The sequence below is a fragment of the Xenopus laevis genome, chromosome 5L, assembly GCF_017654675.1.
Source record: "Xenopus laevis strain J_2021 chromosome 5L, Xenopus_laevis_v10.1, whole genome shotgun sequence".
In the NCBI taxonomy this organism is placed as follows: Eukaryota; Metazoa; Chordata; class Amphibia; order Anura; family Pipidae; genus Xenopus; species Xenopus laevis.
The window spans coordinates 19,728,416-19,753,078 of record NC_054379.1 but is presented as its reverse complement, the minus strand read 5'-3'; the positions used below and the strand labels follow the sequence as shown (position 1 = coordinate 19,753,078).

General features: G+C 39.3%; 1 protein-coding gene across 1 annotated transcript in view; it reads right to left on the bottom strand.

Annotated features, from left to right (window-relative positions):
* The window catches only part of LOC108716096 (ALK tyrosine kinase receptor-like), a 349,880-nt gene that overhangs the window by 226,852 nt on the left and 98,365 nt on the right, over positions 1–24,663 (bottom strand). Inside the window, exon 2 of the mRNA XM_041562409.1 lies at positions 13,142–13,252. Coding sequence (XP_041418343.1) covers positions 13,142–13,252 — 111 coding nt within the window. The remainder of the gene's footprint in view (positions 1–13,141; positions 13,253–24,663) is intronic.

The window sequence follows — 24,663 nt, the reverse complement described above, 5'->3', positions numbered from 1 at the left end:
GGGTTAATTCCTCAAATGTGACACATAACTTAACAAAACTACAAAAAGATGCTCTGAAAGCACTATCGTTAAGAACCGATATTACTATAAAGCCCTCTGATAAGGGGGGTGCAATAGTTATCATGGATACTCCTTATTACATCTCAGAGATAGAGAGTCAACTTGCTGATCAGGAGGTGTATAAACCTTTATCACATGACCCACTTTTGAGTATTATACGTAAGATCAAAATTGTGTTAGATGACTTGGTCAAGGAAGGGGTAATTTCAGAAAAATTGAGACAATTTCTGACTGTAAAAAATCCTGTGACACCGACACTATATTGTTTGCCGAAAATACACAAAAACCCGGTCAGTCCTCCGGGCCGACCGATAGTAGCAGGGATCGGCTCAGTCTTTTGCCCATTAGCAGTTATGCTGGACAAAATACTGAGCCCGTTGATACAATTGGTACCCTCATATATCAGGGATACTGGTCACTTTCTACAAAAGCTAAACACATTGGGTGAAATGGGGGATGAAAATATAATACTGGCCACGCTTGATGTGGCCAGTTTATATACATCTATCCCACACCGAGATGGATTGTTAGCATGTGAGTGGATACTTAGAGAAAGGGCCCACTATTCTGAACAGCAAATTGAATTTTTTCTACAATTGTTGGAGATCATACTGTATTGCAACTATTTCACCTTCAGGGATGACTTCTATCTCCAGTTGCGTGGGACGGCGATGGGATCCAATGTCGCCCCGGCCTATGCCAATGCCTTCATGGCTAAGCTTGAGGAACTACATATATATCTAGATGTAGACTTTACCAGGCACTGTTTGGCCTGGTGGAGATATATCGATGATGTCTTTGTGGTTTGGCGGGGTGACGTTGGCTCCCTTCGGCGATTCCACGACAGGATTAATGGGGTACATCCCTCTATCTCGTTCTCACTAATATTTGATCTTCACAAAATTAATTTCCTTGATGTTCTGATATATAAGGACCAGTGTGGCCTCCTACATACTTCGTTATTTTCCAAACCTACAGACAGGAATCAAATTTTACACTACACGAGCTACCATCCACCACATATAAAAAAATCGATCCCTATCAGCCAGTTATCTAGGGTACAAAGATTAGTCAGTGACTCCAAAGAAAGAGGTGTTCAGAGACAAACCATGTGCCAAAAATTTAGGGATAGAGGTTATCCAGAAAAAACGATACAACAGGCCCAGCATAGGGTAGAATACCCTCAAACTAAGAAAAAACAGTCAAACAGGATACCGTTTGTCACCCAATTCCATACGGATAGTGAAACAATAGGCAAAGTATTACGCAAACATTGGTATTTACTACAAAATGCATACCCTATGATACAAGAATTTAAGATGATGCCACTTATATCCTATCGCAAAGGAAAAACTATAGGAACACAGGTTACTTCAACCCAGATGAAAACTAAAATTAAAACAATTGACAGAACATTCTTGGGAGGCAGATCCAAGGGGATGTTTCCCTGTTTAGGATGCGCACAATGCCCTTTCGTTTTGAAAAACAAGGAGTTTATACACCCCCAGACTGGTTACACAGTACAATTACGAGGCTACTTTACCTGCATTTCTAAATTTGCGATATATGTGCTGATATGTCCGTGTGGTCTCATCTATATAGGTGAGACCACACAGATGGTCAAATCACGTATCTCCCAGCATCGTTCTAGCATCAATCTGGGTAATATGTCCTTACCTGTATCCAAACATTTCCTAGAAAAAGGACACACTGCAGACCAATTGAAATTTATGGTGTTGGAAACAATACCGCCTCTGAAAAGAGGGGGTGATAGAGAATTAAAATTAAAACAGAGAGAGGTGTGGTGGATTAAAAAACTTGGATCTCTATATCCCTCAGGTCTCAATAGGGACTATGATCTATTTCTATTCCTTTAAATCCACTGAAAACGCGTATAGGGTTAAAATGAAATGGTGATGGATGTGGACTAACCATTATGCAAATTATGAAGTCATTTCCTGTGTGTTGCTTTTAAAAATCACTTGTATAATGCTCATTTTATTATGGCTTGATAAAGGGCATATAGCTTGCCCGAAACGTCGCTGTATTGATGCTATATCTGTAATATACACTTTTGCAAAGAATCGTGTGCTGCTTCATTCTTCTATCTGAATATTTCTAGTGGGGACGTGACGGGGTCCCCCACAGGAGCGTGCACCGAGGTCAACGCTGACTACACTACTGAGAGTGCTGGGGCACATTTCGATACTATATATATATATATATATATAGAGAAGTATATATATATATATATATATATTTCCTTGTTTTGTGACAAAAAGTCACGCGATTTCCCTCCGAGCCACTAATTTGCATATGCAAATTAGGATTCGGTTCGGCCAGGCAGAAGGATTCGGCCAAATCCGAATCCTGCTGAAAAAGGCTGAATCCTGGCCGAATCCCGAACCCAATTCTGGATTTGGTGCATCCCTAATATATATTGTAGTACCCATACTCTGTATCCCGTTGGGAGGTTTCACTCCTCACTCTTGACTCTAACGATTTTCCATAGCTTGCTGCATCTACAGTTATCGCTTGCTTTCATTTTATTCACTTTTACTATTTTTGTTAGGCTGGTTTTCTTTAGTTTTTTTAGTCCCAATTTGGGTTTCTATGGTAATTAATTGGATTCCTGGTTTTGGTGCCATGTTTTGCACAGGGGGAGGGTACTTAAGGGTTTGCACTGCTTACACTCTCTTTTCCCTGGGGAAGATCACTGTGATGTGATCAAAATGTTGGACTTTCTTTTGTTTTTCTATTAAAATCAGTTACTCTGAGCCTGTTGAGTGTGGTATCTTTTCACTATTTTGTACACATTCTACCTGTTTTTTGGTATATTGTACTGCTCATACTCTGTATCCCGTTGGGAGGTTCCACTCCTGTATTGTAACCACTGCTCTCTGGTTTCTCTAACAGGACTGCATTTACTTTGCTATGGAATATGCATCTGGAGGGACCTTATTTGATCTTATTAGTAATGGACAGTCCGTTGATATCAACACAATAAGGTAGGTAGCATGGAGCATTAATGGTGTCTGTCAGATGAAAGTACGAATTTTCAGTCTAATAAACTGTTTTTTTTCTTCATTAGGTTCATGGCAGCAGAAATGATCTGCGCACTGAAATTCCTGCATTACCGTTTCATTATCCATCGGTAAGTAGCACTTCAAGTTCCTTTATTATCAGCTGGAAGTTATCCCTCCAACCTACCAAATATATAGAAATCAAATCTGTGGGAAAGTTCTGCCCAGTGTTGCTGTGTGATCAGGGATTGGCCCTGAGTCATTTTATACACCACTTCTAATTGGCTGAAAGGCTGAACCAGTGCTCTGTGTAATTGACCATAGCCAATAGGACTAATATGACTTATACTCTTTCCTTACAGGGACATGAAACTGGCGAATGTCTTGTTTGATGACAAAGGTCATATCAAAATAGCAGATTTCGGTCTCGCTGTACAGACAACCTATGGAAAGGCCAAAGGCAAAGCTGGAACATTAGGATACCTTGCTCCTGAGGTAAGTTATCATTTTCTCTTATTATTGTTCTTATTGCTACGTTTACTTGCCCTTTATATTATTTAAATTATTCCACTAATAAACTCATTGGTGCATTTGCAGATGCTCCGCAAGGAGAAATATGATGGCTCTGCAGATTATTACTCACTGGGAGTAATACTGTTTCGGATGGCTACTCAGTTGAGTGCAAATTGCCTACATAAACCAGAGGCCAAAGAATGTTTAGACCGTCTCGACCCTGACCTCAAGGACATTATCCTAAAGGTGAGTATAATGCTGTTGAATACAAAATGTGTATGTAGCACAAGCTCTGGGCGTTAAAGGTAAGTAAGGTCTTTGATATTAATATATATGATATTTATTAATGTTTTCTTATTTCATAGCTTACATGCGACACTCTGGCTGAAAGGAGAAAGTATGTTTCCTCTATAAAGAAACATCCATTTTTTGAGCCCATTAACTGGGAAGCCCTGGAGGCAAGAGAAATGGAGTCTCCCGTTATACTGGTAAGTCATTTTTCTATTTACATTAATATCAGAACACAACAGCAAACGTGCTATTTTTTTCCCTGGCATACTGCTCTTCTTCTATAATTTTTTTTTTAACTAAACTGAGGTACAGTCCTGCCATTTTTCTTTTCCCAAGGTTTCCTAATAATAATAGTTGGGGTGTATAGGGCATATGGCCATCCCAAGCCTGTGTAAGGAATACCTGGGAGCAGAAGAAAAAACGCTAAAAAAAATCAAACCTTCCCGATCGATATCTGGCAATTTTTTGGCCTGATATTGATCAGGGAGACCCGTCAGACCGCCCCCTACACGAGGATAAGCCGATGAATCAGTCTAAAGGACCAATATCAGCAGCTTTAATCTGCCCATGTATGGCCACCCTTAGTCTGTTTTTTTCTCTCCATTTTATTTATATTGGTACCATCTTCCTGAAATTTAACAGACTGAAAAGAGCAACAAAGGATGACTAGAATCCTGATAATAATTTGCACCTTTGTAGAGAAAGAACCTACATAAGAGGTCTAGGGTGGAGTTAACTAGGAAAGGGGGGTTTGGGGATAGGACTAGACTGGGTGTGGCTATAAAGGAGGGGCTAACATATTTAGATACTGTTTTTTCTTCCTCTCTAATCAAATCTTTCCTCTTTCAGCCACCGGCAAAGCCAATACGAGACCCTGTGCCATACAAGGCTCTAGTCAACTCTGATGAAGACAAGACACCAATTTCTACCAGCCAACAGGATCAGTTTAAGGGTTTATCATTTATATGTAAAGAATGGCAAGACTTCGGAAACACATGATCCATATTGTGCTCCAGCACAAAGCAACAGCAGGTTGACTAATCAACAGAAGTGTGAATTACTGATACAGAATCCCAGCTGTACGTTCGGATACAGGTAAGTGGATACATAATGAGCTAATTACTGAAAAACATAGAAAGACACAACAGAATCAGTGACCAAATTTTAACCACCTATAGGGGTAAATTTATCAAAGAGTGAAGTTCCGCCACTAGAGTGAAATTCTGCAGCTCTCAATTCATTTCTATCGGATTTTGAAAGGCGTATTTATCAATGGGTGAAGTGAAAGTTCACCCTTTGATAAATACGCCTATAAAAATCCCATAGAAATGAATGGAGAGTGGCGGAATTTCACTCTAGTGGCGGAACTTCACTAATAACTTCACTCTTTGATAAATATACCCCTTTGTATGAATGCAGATAGGCAACTTACTATATTGAAAGGGTCTAGTTTGGTTTGGAAATGTTTCTATTAGAATGCTGGGAGTTGTAGTCTTACAGCTTTAGAACCACATACACTAGAGATCAGTGCTATAGGCCAGATGTAAACATAGCAATATGCACAGCCATTGGGATATCTTCTAAAGATTTCATTTGCCGGCTCTCCCCTCAAACAGAACTTAATCCGGGTATTCCCAACCTTGTACAGGTGGATTCCTAAAAAAATATTAAGTTAGGTCTGACAATCTGATACCAGCATTCATATCCAGAAAACGTGCCCTGTTTGTGTGTGCCAAGGGCAGGTTCATGACTTATATCAGTAGCATCACATATACAGTAGCTCTATAGTCTTCCATGTGCTCAATTTACTAACTGATGCATTTTTATTTCAAAGGGATTTTCATGGGAGCTTGAAATAGGACTGGAAGAGATGTCAGCCACAGACATAAACACCAAACCTACCCACCTTCCTACTGTCCTTCCTACATCCTACCATCTACAAGCCCATCAACGTGTTGACCTGAAAGCAGATGGGTTTATACAATGTAGGGGCAGGGGTGCTTCGCCAATGAGGCAAGTTGAGGCTGTTGCCTCAGGTGGCAGCGCCCCACTAGGTACCAGGGGCAGCAAAAATGCTGCTCCTGGTACTTTAAGAGCGAATTTCTGGGGGAGGGGGGGGCAGCAGCAACTGCTGCTGCCTCAGGCGGCGGAGGGGCCAGGATCGCCCCTGTGTAGGGGGTGGGACTTAACTATGCCACTAAAAGTGGGACAATTTTGTGTTGTTATTTAACTTATACCGTTTATGTTAATAAATTTGAATTAAACAAATGGCAGTGTCTTCATTTCTTGTTAAAATGTAATACAAACTGTGAGTGGGGGGCATCAGGGTGAATGGTAATGTAATCTCATTTAGGAGCTGATAGAGGTGGGCAGCTAAAGCTTGAACTTGTACCAAGGCTGTGTTACTGGGGGACTGAACCTTAATCCAACTGGAAACCCTACCGCATTAAAGGTGCTACAGAGTCTCAAAAAATAATCTGGAAAAAAAAAGAAAATATCATTTAAAATAGTCTGCCCAAAGGAAACTTATCTTTGATCAATACATACACTTGAAAATGTGTCTCAACAAAACTAATGTGAAGCATTAAAAGTTCCTTCATTCATAATTGGGTGGGTATTTATCAAAGACATACATTAAAAAGATTTCAAAAACTATACAACTACTAACTACTCTGAAGAAGGAGTGAGCAGTGAGCAATATTATTTAATAATATGATAAATTTACATCCAGTGGTAACTAGTTACTCACACCGCATGAATAATACATCCAGTGGTACTTGGTACTTGCATAGTTAAAGCAACATGCATCCAGGGTACCCAGTGATACTTACAAAACTCTCATGTGCACTCACCCACATACTAACATTTTGACCACCATTCTGACACAGTTAACTTTGCAGAGTACTTTGTAAATGAGCCATATACTGTAGTCTTATTGCAGATCAGGGGTGTAGCTACAGAGAAAGCAGGGGTCAGGGGCCCCATGAAGCCCTAATTAATGAGTAATTTTAACAGATATTGGTAAAACAGGACAACCTCTGGAGCATTTGGGGGCCCCTCAAATTATTTTGCCATGGGGCCCAGTAACATCTAGTTATGCCACCGTTGCAGAGTTCGCAACAGGAAAACTCACTCACTTTCTATTCACTCCTATGGGATTTTTAGAAGTGTATTTATCAATGGGTGAAAATTCATCATTTGATAAATACATTTTTAAAAATCGCCTAGGAATCAATAGAAAGTGGGTGAGTTTTTTTTTTTTTTGCAGTGAGCTATAATCTGGTGAAGTGGTGCGGAGTGTGGCGAATCAGTAGCTGGCTAAAATTTTCCCTTTAGTGAATTTGCCACAATGTACCACAACCGTACCAATTGAAACTCAGGATTTACTGCAGTTTAGCCAAAAGGCTCAGCTTTATATTCAGAAAAGTCTGAGACTAAGCAATTTGATTCCACCACCCAGGCACCCAGCTTTCACCAGAGACAAACTGATCTGTATCCCAGCAATTCACAATACAGGTATGGGACCTGTTATCCAGAATGCTCGGGACCTGGGGTTTTCCGGTTAACGTATCTTTCCGTAATTCTACTAAAAATTCATTTAAACTTTAAATAAACCCAATAGGCTGGTTTTACTTCCAATAAGGATTAATTATATCTTAGTTGGGATCAAGTACAAGCTACTGTTTTATTGTTACAGAGAAAAAGAAAATCATTTTTAAAAATTTGGATTTTTTGGATAAAATGGAGTCTATGGGAGACAGCCATTCCGTAATTCGGAGCTTTCTGGATATCGGGTTTCCGGATAAGGGATCCTATACCTGTACACCCACTCCTTCCTCCCACTAATGGCTAACGGGTACTGGATGTCAGTAGGGTTGCCACCTTTTAAAAAAATCTCTACCGGTTGGTGGAGGGGGCGGGAATAAAAGGGGGGGCCCTGGCTGCAAAGGGGCGGGTTACGACAATTAAGGGGGTGGATCCATGGCGCGTTATTGGCTGGGCCGGTCATGATGTCAAAGGGGGTGGGGCCACAGCACACGTTTGGACTCAAGTCAGCAGCAAAAAGGTTTGTTTTTACTAGGCTGGGTGCAGGCCACGGGCATTTGTTTGATGTATTACAAATTTACCGGCAGCTACATTGCCGGTAAATTTGTAATACCGGCCCCGGCCTTGGCTGGTGTTTTACCGGCTAGGCCGGTAAAATAGCGGCCAGGTGGCAACACTAGGGGGCCGATTCATCAATAGTCGAATATCGAGGGTTAATTAACCCTCGATATTCGACTGGGAACTAAAATCGTTCGACTTCGAATATCGAAGTCGAACGATTTAGCGCTAATCCTACGTTCGATCGATCGAAGGATTTTTCGTTCGATCGAACGATTAAATCGTTCGAATCGAACGATTCGAATGATTTTAATCCAACGATCGAAGGAAAATCCTTCGATCAAAAAAAGGTTAGCAAGCCTATGGGGACCTTCCCCATAGGCTAACATTGACTTCGGTAGCTTTTAGCTGCCGAAGTAGGGGGTCGAAGTTTTTTTTAAAGGGAAAGTACTTCGACTATCGAATGGTCGAATAGTCGAACGATTTTTCGTTCGAATCGTTCGATTTCGTTCGAATTCGAACGAATTTAACCAATTCGATGGTCGAAGTACCCAAAAAATACTTCGAAATTCGAATTTTTTTAATTCGAATCCTTCACTCGAGCTTAGTGAATCGGCCCCTAGATGTCAGAGATGGTGCTCTGTCTCAGCACTACAGGACTAAAGATTGGCATTTATGGACCAAGAAAAGTTGCCAACAGACTGAGTTGGCAGCTTACTGGCCCATGTATGGGGCCCTCCGACGGGCTCCCCTGACCGATATCTGATCGAAAATTGGTCAGATATTGATCAGACAGTTTTAAAATCTCACTGGAGCAAGGACTGTATTGGTTTGTTGATGTGGTCCTCTCTCTGACCGACTGTATTCCCATAGTTGTGATCTGATAATTGGGCACTAGGGCCTTAAGATTAGATCAGTCTACTATTGTACACTTCAAAGTGGGTATATGTGAGAAAGACCTCCCCAAACAAGTGGATCTTTACTTGTATCAGTTTATCTCTGGTCTCTCAAGACCGAAAGCCAACACCACTGTGTGTAGAATGAAAAGAGCCGATCAGAACCAATTGGTTGCCCACTAATCGGCGTCTCCAAGAAAATTCCCTTTTATCAAGCAGCGATCTCATTTGACTGGACTTTTGTAGTTTAGAATGCGTCTTTCCATTAAAAAAAGCCATAAGAAGATCAAAATTTGCTGTGTGAAAAACATGTATTGAATCAATATTATCCAGTTTAGAATTGAAACTATGTTCCAGGGGACATAATGTTCTCCAAGCTGGAGCATATTTTAAGGTGGACAAAGACCACAAACCAATGCATATAGCTGGTCTGAATAATACAAAATAGTGCAGAAATATAAAAAATAGATGTGGGGGGGTGCACTAGAAAAAAGCATTTCACGACATGCCTGCAAAAGTTAAAAACAGTCAGACCCAGCTGAATCGTGCATCATTTTCATATTTCATGTTGCGGTTGTGATGGTCCAATTTTTAAGCCATGAAAGCAAATAAATCGCTCATGTAAAATTAGACCATAATTCTGGCTTCCTCTCATATTATTGTGGCACCACCCAGATGCAAAATCACTCATACAGCAGCAAATGCACCAGCGTGTACAGGTATGGGATCCGTTATACAGAAACCCATTATCCAGAAAGCTCTGAATTACAGAAAGACCGTCTCCCATAGACTCTATTCTATCTAAATAATCCAGATTTTTGAAAATTATTTCCTTTTTCTCTGTAATAACAAAAAAGGTTCTTGTTCTTGATCCCAACTAAGATATAATTAGTCCTTATTGGAAGCAAAACCAGCCTATTGGGGTTATTTAATATTTACATGATTTTTTAGTAGACTAAGGGGCAAATTCACCAAGAGTCGAATATCGAGGGTTAATTAACCCTCGATATTTGACTGGAAATTAAAATCCTTCGACTTCGAATATCGAAGGATTTTGCACAAAATACTTCGATCGAACGATCGAAGGAATTTAATCCAACGATCGAAGGATTATCCTTCGACCAAAAAAACGTAGGCAAGCCTATGGGGACCTTCCCCATAGGCTAACATTGAGTTCGGTAGCTTTTAGGTGGCGAACTAGGGGGTCGAAGTTTTTTCTTAAAGAGACAGTGCTTAGACTATCGAATGGTCGAATAGTCGAACGATTTTTAGTTCAAATCCTTCGATTCAAAGTCGTAGTCGAAGGTCGAAGTAGCCCATTCGATGGACGAAGTAGCCCAAAAAACACTTCCAAATTCGAAGTTTTTTTACTTCGAATCCTTCACTCGAGCTTGGTGAATTGGCCCCTAAGAGTAACAGCACACCTGGAGATTCAGGGAAATTTAGTCGCCTCACGAGGAAACTTCGGGCGGCTTGGGAAATCGAAGCGCCGCAAGTGCATTGCCGCAGGCGTTTTTTCATTGATGCAGGCGGAAGGCACGAGGAAGCAGTTCGGGGGAAATTAGTCGCCCCAAAGAAGGGGCGATTAGTCGCTGGGCGACTAAATCTCCCCAAATCTCCAGGTGTGCCCTTACCCTTAAAGCATGAAGAGCCAAATTATGGAAAGATCCGTTATTCCTAAAACCTCAGGTCCCGAACATTCTGGATAACCGGTTCTATACCTGAACAATAATACATAGCAGCGAGTGCTTAGCGCTGCATTTTCCCCAAAGGGTAAATACTTTAAGAAACAATTGTACTTTTACACATATAGAAAACTGCAATAACATACATGTAAGTGATGTGGGTCATTTATATGTTTTGCTCAGAAGGCAGCATTATATTTACTGTTTCTGTTCATATTTATGCAGGAGCCAGCAACAAGCTCAATTACCATAGACGTCTCCCTGTCAATCACTGCTAAAACCTCATTAGATTTCTGACTCAAGCAATCCCATAAACTCCTCAACACCAGTAACAAACAAGGATAATATAACTACAGCGGATTCAATGGTTCACTTTTGGAGTCACTTGTTGATGCAGTCATTCATCATATCAAAGAGGTCCAGGACACTAATCCCCATATGTAATATAATGTACTACTGTATGTTTGCCCAGGAGCAGTAACCCATGACAACCAATAAGATGCTTGCATTTAAACATTTGACTAGTAAATGCTACATGCATGGTTGCTATGGATTACTGCCCCAGGGAAAACTTCGTGCCTTTTATTACATAACCCCATTACATGGTTATTTATCAAAGGTCGAATTTCGAATTTATGTAAAAACATTTTTACACTAATAAATCTGAATTTGCTCACAACTCGAATGCGAAAAAACTTGAATGTCAGGAAGGCAATTAACATATCCAAATGGTTCAACGGACCTCTGCCATTGACTTGTAAATTAACGCGACAGGTTTTAGGTGCCGAATATTTGAATTAGAACTGTTTCCAGGGCTGAGACGTGATAAATCTCACATTCGAATTCAAATTCGAGTTGGTGATTTAAAATTCTAATTTGTGATTTTTGACCAAAAAAAATTAAAAAATTTGACTTCGAATTTACCATTCTAACCTTAATAAATCTGCCCCTTAGGGTAGGACTCCACGAGCGATTTTGTCTCGATCCGGCGCGCTGTGACAAAACGCATGCGACAAAAATAAGGTAAGAGATAGAATTGTCACATGGTGTCGCAGCGTTGATCCGAAGCGACACGACTGTCGGATGCAGACGCTGCACGCTAAACTTATTTTTGTTGCATGCGTTTTGTCGCATCACATCGGATCGCCACAAAATCACTCGTGGAGTCCTACCCTTACACTCATCTTCTTTTAATGTTAGTGCTGTGTTAGTGGAGTTCAGTCTCAAAACCAAAACCAAGTTTTAAATTTGTTTTTAAATTGAACAGAATTCTATAAAGTTTGTCAGCATCAGTCCTACTTCTGCCTTTGCTGTTATATAACACAATATCAATCTTGGTCTCAAAGTCAACTTACCATTCTACCAGTGACATAACTTTTTTGGCCCCGAGCCAAAAAATCTCTCCCCTGCCCCCCCCCCCCGAGACCTGCACCTCCCGGGTCGGCACTGCGATGCTATTTTAAAGGTAAAAGATGGGTTGGAGGACCCTGCGGCCGAGGGGTCTGCTCTATAGATAGTTACACTAGTGCTTTCTACTGTCTTATTCTAATGGGGTGGTTCACCTTTAAGGTAATTTTTATCATGTTATAGAATGGTCAATTCTAAGCAACTTTTCAATTGGTTTTTATTATTTCTTTTTTTATAGTTTTATAGTTATTTGCCTTTTTCTTCTGACTCTTTGCAGCTTTCAAATGGGCGTCGCTGACCCCTTCTAAAGAACAAATGCTCTGTAAGGCTACAGATGTATTGTTATTGCTACTTTTTATTACTGATCCTTTTATTCAGGCTTCTCCTATTCATATTCCAGTCTCTTATTCAAATCAATGCATGGTTTCTAGGGTAATTTGGACCCTAGTTACCAGATTAAATCGAAGATCTGCTGAATAAAAAGCTAAATAACTCAAAAACCTTCAATAATAAAAAATGAAAACAAATGGCAAATTATCTCAGAATATCACTCAAAGGTGAACAACCCCTTTAAGTTGTTTTAAGCCACTACAGGTCCTGGTTTACCACTACTCTAAGGGGGTTAATTATCAAAGTCCGAATTAATCTCGTTACAAACTCCGATCAAATCAGTTTTGTAACGCTTATGTATTATTATATTCTCCCGTATAATTGCTTAGCGGGGAAAAAAAAAGATTTTCACGATTTTTTCGGATTTTTCACCCAAAAACTCTGAAAACTTCGGGGTATTGCACGAAACCCAGCTCAGGTCCAGCGCACATCAAAACATCATTGGGACTTCTCCCATTGACTTATATGGAACCTCGACAGGTCTGAGATGCCGGATTTTCAGATTCTGACTTTTCCATCCTCGGGGTTTAATGAATTCCGAAAAATTCATGATTTTTTAAAAGTCAGATTTTATTGAAAAAAAATCACCAATTTTTCATGATTTTTGCATTCGGAGATCAGTAAATAACCCCCTTAGACTTAAGGTGGCCTTGTACTATATCGAACACTGACAGCTTCCACGTCAGTAGTCACAGAAAAGTCTAGGCACTTTTCATACACTTATGTACTATTACTATATTAGTGGAATGTGGAATGTACCATATAAACTTACCATGCCTTGCTCTGGGGCCAGCCAATGGGAAAGCTTCTTTCATAGTCCAGGATATGTTCCAGGTGTAGATATTTAGAGGGTCGCTTGTAGAAACTTTGGCAAAATTATAACCTGTAACAAAATATGTCAGAGAGTTTTAATACAAATACAGTGATATCAAAAGATCCTTTCTTTTCTAATTCTTTTTAAGAAGAGCTGAAACATTATATTTGCCATACGGTATCTAGTAGAATTAAGTCAAAGGCAACTGGACATTTAGAGCTCTTCATCTGAGTGGTTTCTTCTTTCAAGTGGTAGGGAATTCCCTGGCGTGAACTGAAAAAGCCACTCGGATGAGTGGTGAAACGTTTTCAATGTTCATTTGCCTTTGACTTAAAGTGGTCCTGTCACCTAGACACAAAAAGCTTTATAATAAAAGTCCTTTCCAAATTAAACATGAAATCCAAATTCTTTTTCTTATTAAAGCATTCATAGCTGTTGTAAATTCATTTAAAAATCTCAGCTGTCAATCAAATATTGTCTGCCCCTCCTCTATGCCTTGGGCGGAGCAGGCAATTACTTTCACTTTCCATTCAGCACTTCCTAGATGTCACTGCTCTCCCCACATTCCCCCTCTCTGTTTACCATTTAATTGTGTAGCCAGTGAATGGGGATGGACATCAGGCCCCCCATTCTGGTGCACAAACAACATTCTGAGATGATACAAGGCTTGACTTAATAACAGTGTCCACAAAATGGCTCCTGCCTGCTTGTTATAATTATGAATTCCCAGACAGAAGGAAACAAGATTCAAATAGTTTATATAGTGTAATTAAAGTTCATTTTATTTGACTAACGTGATAAAATACAATTTGGAATATTTTTTTTTTACGTGACGGGTCCCCTTTAATTTTACTAGATACTGTATATCATGACCTGGATAAATAAGAATATTCATAGACATATTAGATTTGGTAGCATCAAAAAAAAAAGACACATAAACTATTGATGCTCCGAATCCTGGTTCGGGATTTGGCCAGGATTCGGCCTTTTTTAGCAGGATTCGGATTCGGCCGAATCCTTCTGCCCGGCCGGCCGAACCGAATCTGAATCCTAATTTGCAAATTAGGGGCGGGGAGGGAAATTCCGTGACTTTTGTCAGAAAACAAGGAAGTAAAAAAAATGTCCCCTTCCCACCCCTAATTTGCATATGCATAAGCAAATTAGGATTCGGTTAAGCATTCGGCCGAACCTTTCGTGAAGGATTCGGGGGTTCAGCTGAATCCAAAATAGTGTATTAAGTGCATCCCAAACACATTTATTTTATTCCCTAGGAAAAAATGAAAAACCTACATAGATTGACACAGACAGCAGTAAGATGTGCTAAATCAAACTTTATGGAATAAACAGTATAGATAGTGTGTATGGATAGTAGATAAAAGGCAGAGCTGCTTTCTGGGTTGTGTAAACCAGAATGAACTTGTGCTCTCTTCTCTCTGAGGTCATTACTGGTAAAAAAAAGCACAAGGTTCAGAATTTCCAACTTTCTCTTAGGCAAAAATATTACGCTGGAGATTACGTCTCGCAGAGAGAATTACAATGTGCCGCCGTGAAGTAAAAGAACATAAAAGAAAGATTATTGCCTGACTCCATTCTAAACTTAAATGAAATTTCATAACTTTTATCTGTAGAGGTCACATAGAAGAATTGTTATAAGAGCAGCCGCTGTCTCTGTGCATCTCTTCCCATACGTCAGCCCTTTGCTGCAGTGATGTTGCTGCTTGGTGACAAACTTAAAGGGGCAGGTACCAGGGAAATGATAATTAGGCCGCATTACTGACTCCTCCTTTCTTATGTTCTCTATGGGATGTCAGTCAGTGGCTCAGCTCTGCAGAAACTGCTCACCGTTAGAAATGGGAGGTGGCAGGTTTAGTTGCCAAAAATGCCAATATACACCACATGCAGGGCAATATACTATTGTAAATACAGCTATAGAGACAGTAAGCCTCTGAACCAGGGATTGTAAAATGGTGTACTTCCAGAAGTTGTTAAACTACATCCCAACTAGGATCTGTTTTGGCAAATCAACATAAGCTAAAGTACAATGACTGCGCTCATAATTCCAAGCCAGTGGCTGAATACAGCCTCTATACACATTTACTAAGGGTCGAAGTGAATTTTCGAATTTAAAAACTTCGAATTTCAAACTAATTTCGAACTAATTTTTGGGTACTTCGACCATCGAATAGGCCTAAATTCGACTTCAACTTGTAGTAAAAAAGTTTGACTTCGAAAATCGAAGTACTGTCTCTTTAAAAAAGTTCGACTTCGACACTTCGCCACCTGAAACCTGCCGAATTGCTATGTTAGTCTATGGGGACCTCCTAGAACCTACAGCCAACATTTGGCTACGTTTTTAGAAGACAAAGTAAAATCGTTCGATCTATCGATTAAATCGTTCGAATCATCATACGATCGAACAATTTTACGTCGACCGAATATGGCCAAATTAGATTAAAAAAAAACCTTAGACTTCGAATATTGAAGTAATGCAATTCGATGGTCGAATTTCGACGTTTTTTACACTTCGAAATTCGACCCTTGATAAATCTGCCCCTAACAAAACACTAAGATTCAGGGTTAAACTGACAGCTGAACACCAGGAACTGTTTTATAGGCCTTCTTTACACAGTAGCTTAGCCTACATTCCCTTCAAGAATAATGACTCTCATCCCTTACCCTGGTACTTAAGTCTCATGCCCAAACACATTCAGTGTTTAAGCGAGTATCCCTCTTGTGTCCTAGTAGCATTATATACTACTGTCCAATCACAGCATAGTGTGTTGCCCATGACCCAACTGGAAACCCAATAAGTGACTCAAGATACGTAGGGTATCAGCCTCCCAAAAGGTTTAAATGATATTTAAAAGGGTTGTTCATCTTTAAATTAACTGTTAGTATGATGTACAGAGCGATACTGTGAGACAATTTGAAATTGGTTTTCAATTTTTATTATTTGTGTTTTTTTAGTTATTTAGCTTTTTATTCAGCAGCTCTCCAGTTTGCAATTTCAGCAATCTGGTAGCTAGGGTCCATTACCCTAGCAACCATGCATTGATTTGAATAAGAGACTGGAAGATGAATAGGAGAGGCCTGAACAGAAAGATGAGTAATCAAAAAATAGCAATAACAATAAATGTGTAGCCTTACAGAGCATTTGTTTCTTTAGATGGGGTCAGTGACCCCCATTTGAGTCAGAAGAACACAATTAAAAAACGATAAAAAAATAAATTAACAATTACGGCCAAATTGAATAGTTGCTTAGAATTAGCCATTTTATAACATAATAAAAAGCAAGGTAAAGGTTCAGTGAAAGATGGGAATAGTGAGACAAATAAAGGAAGATGTCACAACGTTTCGGGGGCATTCCCCCATCGTCAGGTGATCACCTGACGAAGGGGGAATGCCCCCGAAATAAACACACTAGGGGTTATCCCCTGTTTGAATTGCCTAGAGTGTCGGTACCTTTTTTGTTTCTTTCCTCCTAAACTTCATACAAGTACAGGTGTAGGTTAATTCCTTAATCATAGTTGGTGGGAAAGCCATAGGAACATTAAATTCTAAACTCCATTGGGACAAGGACTGAAGGGAAACTCTATGGAATAAGACAGAGCTAGAAAATAATGAGGAGGTTAGTATGAAAAGGGAGAATAAGACCAGTGATGGGCGAATGTATTCACCAGGCATGGATTTGTGGCCAATTTCCAGATTTCACCAATAGGCCAATGTTTTCGCAAAACTGTCACAGTGGAACAATTCGCTGAGACAATTTTTTTTTTCACCGTTTTGCGAATTTCTCGGCGAAACGAAACAGGACAGATTCGCCCATAACTAAATAAGACCAAACTGCTGAGAACCATGAAAAGGGCACTGAGAGAATGAAATACAAAATACCAAGCAGAGAGAGGAATGGAGCAGACTAGCTTAGAAAATGTAACAGAAGAAGGAATACGTTGGAGGACTCCAGCACCCTAGTTTGATAATAATAATATTTTATATAAAGGATTGGTACAATCCAGACATCCAGACAATTAACTGTTCCTCTACTCTTCATGAACACCCCCTACGTCTGGTTGAAATGTATCTACGGCTTTATTTCGGTTTTGTCCTTTGTGTCCCTCTGAAACATCTGTCTATCTCCACTGATACTGAAGCAGATTGGAACGTACCACTTTCTCCTGTGCGCCCCACACGTCCACAAATCAGTTTTACAACTCATTAATTGATTGTCAGAAAGTAATAATCCCATTTTATAGGGAGTGCATTACTTTCTACTCATATTATTTACACTTTACGATGCCCATAAACCACTCGAAATCTTAAATCACCTTCTAAATATAGGTATAGGCTCAGCGAGCGCGTCTGGGAGCAGGTAATGTACGGCGGGAGCCAGTGAACCCGCAGTATTTTTGCTCCAAAGAGTGACAGCAATTGAAGTTTTGAGTGATTAAAAGCAAAATTTACATTAGTCACAGAACAGAAAGTCAGAGATTGTCTACTCAGTAATAAAGGGGAAGTTGAACGGTGTAGGCTCATAATCAGCATCCAGACCTCACCCATCTAACACATCATGACTTTAATAACTATTATTGTTAAAGGAGTCTCCAAACATCTCTCTTATATACAGTATTTCTCATTTCTGCATACCTCCCAACATTTTGGAAATAAAAAGAGGGACAAAAAGTTACGCACGGCGAAACAATTTTTGACCATGGCCATTTTTGTGGCCACACCCCCTAATTACCATGTTCATTTTACAAAATTTGGCAGCTTATTAAAGTTTGAACATATTTCTGTGTTTTTTTTTATTATTACAGTTTTGCTTATCAAAGTGAATTGCCCTTTAAGCTGTGAGTCCCAAGGGACCTGTTATCTTATATTGTTACAATTACTTATTTGCTTATCTCAAAATTGTTATAAAAGTATCTGTGGCTGTTCTGGGCTCTCTGCCAAAAGCCAATTAAGTTAGAAACTTTCTTTCTTTTTCTAGCTGTTCAGTGCAGAGAAAATCTGAACTTTTCGGCTTAAGAAAAAACACCCATTTACTTTAATGCATTAGGACAAAAAAGTCGCCATAAGAAAAAACAACGCCATTGACTTTAATGCAATGTGACAAAAAAGTCGCCATAAGAAAAAACGCCCATTGACTTTAATGAATTTGGAGGAAATAGTCACCATAAGAAAAAACGCCCATTGACTTTAATGCATTCGGACAAAAAATTCACCATAAGAAAAAAACGGCCATTGCCATTAATGTATTAAGACAAAAAAGTCGCCATAAGAAAAAACGCCCATTGACTTTAATGTATTAAGACAAAAAAAGTCGCCATAAGAAAAAACGGCCATTGACTTTAATGCATTAAGACAAAAAAGTCGCCATAAGAAAAGACGCCCATTGACTTTAATGCATTAGGACAAAAAAGTCGCTATAAAAAACGCCCATTGACTTTCATTTGTTTCGCAAAACTGCGAAATTTAGCAAAACACATTGAAGTCAATGGACGTCTTGCAAATTTTTAGTTGAATCGAAACGAGACTGATTCGCTCATCACTAGCTAATGCAGTTATTAATGCCAAACACAAATTAGAATCTGTAGTTGGTTGCAACTTGGTAGGCACCCCAAAATGACACTTGAATTCTGATTAAAATGCTGAATTGTTGATGAAAAAGATGGTGTTTTGCATCTGACAACTGGATTTTGCACCTTGTACCTCGTTGGTAAATAAGAATGATTGCCTCTTTGTGCTAATGGCCTGACTGTGCCGGTGCTTATCAGTTACATGCCCCGCTCTGTGTTTAATACACCAGATAGAGCTTTCTCTTGACTTCTTGAAACGAGAAGCCATTCGTTATTATGAAAACATTAATCTTCTTTCTAGAAACTCTGTCAGTTTATGTTGTGGCTCTCGTGACCTGCCGGGACGAGCGACACTTGACCGTCCTGCCCTTTCCCTTTCCTCAAACTGGAAATAATGATTTTGTGTTTTGTCTTAATTGACGGTCACAGTTTTCATCCCCATCGGATCAGATCTGAACACAAATTGCTCCGTTGTTTTTGCCACAGCCGGGTAGCATTCTTCTGCTGTCAAACCTGCTATTGTTACATCTCACTCTTTATGGGAATAGACCAATTTATCCAAGAATAAATACTGTCATTATTGTGAAATTCAAAGATCAACGTCTTTTACCTAATTCATCTGATGACCTTTTCCCTTAAAGGAACAGTTCAGTGTAAAAATAAAAACTGGGTAAATAAATAGGCTGTGCAAAATAAAAAAATGTATCTAATATAGTTAGTTAACCAAAAATGTAATGTATAAAGGCTGGAGTGACTGGATGTCTAACATAATAGCCAAAACACTACTTCCTGCTTTTCAGATATCAAACTCTTGGGGGCAGATTTATCAAGGGTCGAATTTCAAATTGAAAAAACTTCAAAATTCGAATTCAAAAAGACCGAACGAAATGTATTAAAAAAGAAAAATCAAAGTTTTTTTTTTGGCCGAATAGGTCAGTTTTCGATCGAATTCGAATCATATCAATCGTAGTAATAGCGCATTTGAATCAAAGTTTTTACCAAAAAAAAACCATTGATTTCTCAAAGTCCACCAATTGACACCAAATGGGTTCTAGGAGATCCTCCATAGGCTAAAACAGCAATTTGGCAGGTTTTAGATGGCGAATGGTCGAAGTCGAATTTTTAAAGAGACAGTGCATGATGAATTTCGATATTTGAATTTTCGAATATCCCTAGTTGAAGTACACAAAAACTAGCTAGAAATTCAAATTTTTCTAAATTCGAATTTTCACTTCAACCTTTTTATAAATCTGCCCCTTAGTTAGCGACTTGCATTTGGGCAACATGGGACATAACTATTCAGTGAGTTTGCAATTAATCCTCAGCATTCAGCTCAGATTCAAAAGCAACAGTTATGACCCATGTGGCCCTCCCCTCAAGTCTTTGATTGGTTACTGCCTGGTAACCAATCAGTGGAAACCAAGAGAGCTGCAGAGCAGGAAGTAGTATTCTGGCTATTATGTAAGACATCCAGTCACTCCAGGCTTTATACATTACATTTTTGTCTAATTAACAATATTGAAAAGATTTTTTTTATTTTGCACGGTCTATTTACCTAGTTTTTTATTTTTGTACTGAACAATTCCTTTAAGTGGGAATAATTATTTCCAGCTATTTAATAAATAGTAAATAGCTATGGGCAAATCTATGGGCAGATTTTTTTATCAGCTCATGAAGTCAGGTGCCTAAAATAAGTAAAATTTCCAGGAGGGAAGCTGTATGAAAACATTTATCAATAGGTGAAAGTGAGAGTTCACCGTTTGATTAATAATCCTTTAAAATCCTATACAAGTGAATGGAGAGCCATGGAAATTCCCTTTGGTGCACTGTTGAGAGTTCTGTTTCACCCTTTGATAAATATGCCCCATGATGCTAAGAAGAGCCACAACATTGCATGTTTATCCAATGACCCCCAATGGCCACTATAATTTTGACAGATAATATATAGCAGAGTTCTGCCAGGCGATTCTTATACAACCTATTATTTTTTCATTGCCATCCCCAGTGCTTTACCTGCAGTACAAATACAATTCCGGCACTGGTCTATTGTATTGTAGCCCTATGGGGAAATCTGGCTAGTGTCCAGAATATAACTGGTATTCTTTTAATATATTTTTTTTCAATAGCTTTTAAACAATACAATCTTTTAAAAATGGCAGGTCTCCTGATTTAAAGTGGCAATGTACAGCTAGGTTCTACTGAGTCCAAAAAGAGACTTTGCTGAAAATTTGCTCTGCCTTTTCTTTTTCTTTTTTTTTTGCCATTACTACCTCTCATTTCCCCCTCCCCTGGAATGGGCACAGTTAGTTTAAAGGAACAGTAACACCACAAAATGAAAGTGTTTTAAAGTAACGAAAATATCATGTAGTGTTGCCCTGCACTGGTAAAACTGATCTGTTTGCATCAGAAACACTACTATAGTTCATATAAAGAAGCTGCTGTGTAGCAATGGCGGAAATTGAAAAACGGCTATATGTCACAGGTTAACTAATGGATAACACATAACACCATTAGACAGACAGAGTTTATTTGCTATCTGCTGTGTAACCTGAGCCTTTTCTCCTTTGAATGGCTGCCCCCATTGCTACACAGCAGCTTATTTATATAAACTATAGTAGTGTTTCTTAAGCAAACACAGCAGTTTTACCAGTGCAGGGCAACACTGCATTATATTTTCATTACTTTAAAAGACTTATTTTTTGACGTTACTGTTTCTTTAAGGACAGAATAACCACTATATAGTTTCCTGTTTGATGTCCGTAGTAGTGATTTGTTTATTATAGAGGGGATTAGACCATGTGGATGATCTGATCATGTTTTACTTTTCACCATTGCTATGAAGAACCAAGAAGGTGGGGCCAGTTGTAAACAATGGGTTTCTACAGTTTACAACAAAATATGGAACATTTTGGACACACAGCATTTAAACATATTAAACCATTCCGTGATCTATACCTAACTTCCTTACGCTATCTAGGGTGTACTGGTTTACACTAGCCCTCTCACTGAGTAGGGTCAGTAGCACTTCTGAGAGATGACTCTACTGATACAGAGTCTGCTCTGCTGCTCCTCTAGCTTCCCATGACGCATCTCCAAATTCCCTGCTTGTAACCTTCCCTTTTATAACCTCCTTTCCTCCACCCACTGGGGACTTTCCCTAACAACAGTGACACTCTATCGCCCCCTAATGGTCCACCTGGAAATACCTGTTTTAACCATTATTTACACATTTACACTAATCAATTAACAGTTTTACCCTACTACACACACCCAATCAGCATGAATGTCTGCCAACTTTCCAGGCCTTTACCTATTTTGACTTGACAAAAAAACAAAAAATCTTTATTGGACTCAACGTTTTGATCCCCCACCGGGATCTTCGTCAGGAGAAAAACAGCTATATCCCAGCTATAGTCAGGTGATCCCACTGGTGTCTAATAAAAGGGCAGCCAAGTTTGGGAGTTTTACTTTGAAAGCAGCTAGTAAGTTGCAGGTAAAACTTAGTCCCTTTCTAAAATGTATAATGAAGCAATAGAATTCTTAATGAATCAGATGAAATTTGAGCATAATACTGGCCAGATATGGGATGACTTGGACGTAGTTGGTCAGCTTAAATATATTGCAATATATGGACAAACAATCCCTGTTTTGTTTAAAGGGTAAGGCATTTTTCAGTAGCTGTATGCACAAAATGTCTCTGCCGGATCCTTGTGCCTGGCCAAACCAAATCCAAATCCTAATTTGCATATGTAAATTAGGGGCGGGTAGGGAAATCATGTGACTTTTTTTAAAAAAAAATGTTTCACTTTTTTCTTTCCTGCTCCTTATTAGCATATGCAAATTAGGATCACCAAGGATTCTGGGATTCGGCGAATCCCAAATTGTGGATTTGGTGCATCCCTGATATATATATATATATATATATATATTATATGTAGATATCCAAATTGCTATCCTTTAGCTGTTGAGGAATTACAACTGCCCTTTGACTGCTAGAGAATGGCTCCAGAGAAAGCAGAGAGCTGTAGCTTAACAAGCCTCTTTGAATCTTCTGAGCTTTAAAGCAGACCAAAGCAGGCCATATGCAATATATTTATTTTACAAGGTCCTTGCACCAAACATGAGACCATAATGGACAGCTGTGGAAATATTTTGAGAGGATGGCAAGATGTGGTCCTCTCATGATAAGATGTTCAAGCCTCCAAGATGTGCAGCTGTTCTCCACTAGATATTGGTCGAGCAAGCTATGCTGTTGGAGCCATACAAGGACCAATAAGCTCCCAACTTGTGTAGCCAAGTTGTCAGCTTAAGACACAGTAAATGAATAGCTGACCCTTCCTGTTATTAAACAGTTATTATAACTGTTATTATATTGTAACTGCATTACAAATAAGATAGTGCCAAATGGCTTAAAGCTACAACACAAACTCCCCCCCCCATTACCTAATTACTGGTAGCGGTTGAAATTGACTGCGTCCTCGTCCTGTGATTGTGACACTCATTTATGTTTCGATCTTCCTTCAGTGCACCCAGATGTTGAAATAATGAATTCATTAGCTCAGAACACAAATCTAATACAATATTTAAAAATTTATGGCGTAATAAATAATTCAGCATCTTAAAGGCAATTAACATTTTAAAAATGTAGCAAATGAATAAAAATGAATATTTAGCAAATATAAGATTTAATTTATTTAAAAAGATGTATAGCTAGGCTTAGTAGTGGTTGTACTCTAATTGTGCTTAATTCATGACCAGGGCCCATTTGGGCTGCATTGAGTCACTTACACTTATAATGGAAGGCTTCACACCAAGTCAATTATTATATAATGGGCCTTAAACTGTTGAAATTTTTCCCATTCTGTTGAATTGTACTCATGGGATTTTACTAACATTTTCATCTTAGTAACGAATGAAGTTTTGCTTCTCGGATGTTGCTGCTTTATAAATAGACCACACAACCAGGGGAGCATCAAATCCTGGAAATCACCCTTAACAAACCTGAATCCTCACCAGTCCCGAAATTGATACATATTAGCCAGTTTTTCACTGAAAGGCCAGAACTCTACTATGCTCCTGGGCCATCACATAGTGGTTAGCCTAAGGTCCATTCTCCACAACTGCTATCAGAATCTAGGCTTTCTTTGAAAAGCCATATTATTGTACTGTAATATTAAATGAAAGTCCACAGGTTGCATAAACTTGTCCTAATTTCTCCATGTCCCGCTACTATCTCCAACTGTCACCATCCAGCTTTCTGTACTTACTATGCCCTATAACTCTTGAGCAGTTGTACTTACAGTTTGTAGACCATGCACACCCACTAGGCACTTTATACTCCTACTCCTACATCCCATGGACAGATATATTAATAGATGATAGATAGATTGACAGATAGATAGATTTCAACAGGAACCATTAGAACCCTTCTCCAAACCTTTAACTCGCAGGCCCTGTCTTTCTGGACGTTAAGGGCACACGGCAGATTCTGCGAGATTTAGTTGCATGGCGACTAATCGCTTGTTCTTCGGGCGACAATATCCCTGAACTGCCTTCCCCCTGCTGTCCGCCTGCTATAATGAAAAATCGCCTCGTGAGGCAACTTCGGGCGACTTCGGAAATCGAAGCGCAACTAAATCTCCCCTAATCTGCCCGTGTGCCCCTGCCCTAATATTTTGAATGGCACGGTATTGGCAAGAGAAGCTACAAACGACATATCTGGAGTGATCAAACCCTTCTTGTTTTCTGTATCATTTGTTTTTCACAGTTTTTATGCCATCATTGTTCTAGAGGAAATAGAATCGGTGACCCCGCACTCAGTTACTTGCATACTGATAGAGAGACCATCTTATCTCTCCCACAAACGGCATTCAAAGGAGCTGATTCCTCTGCAAGAATCATAAA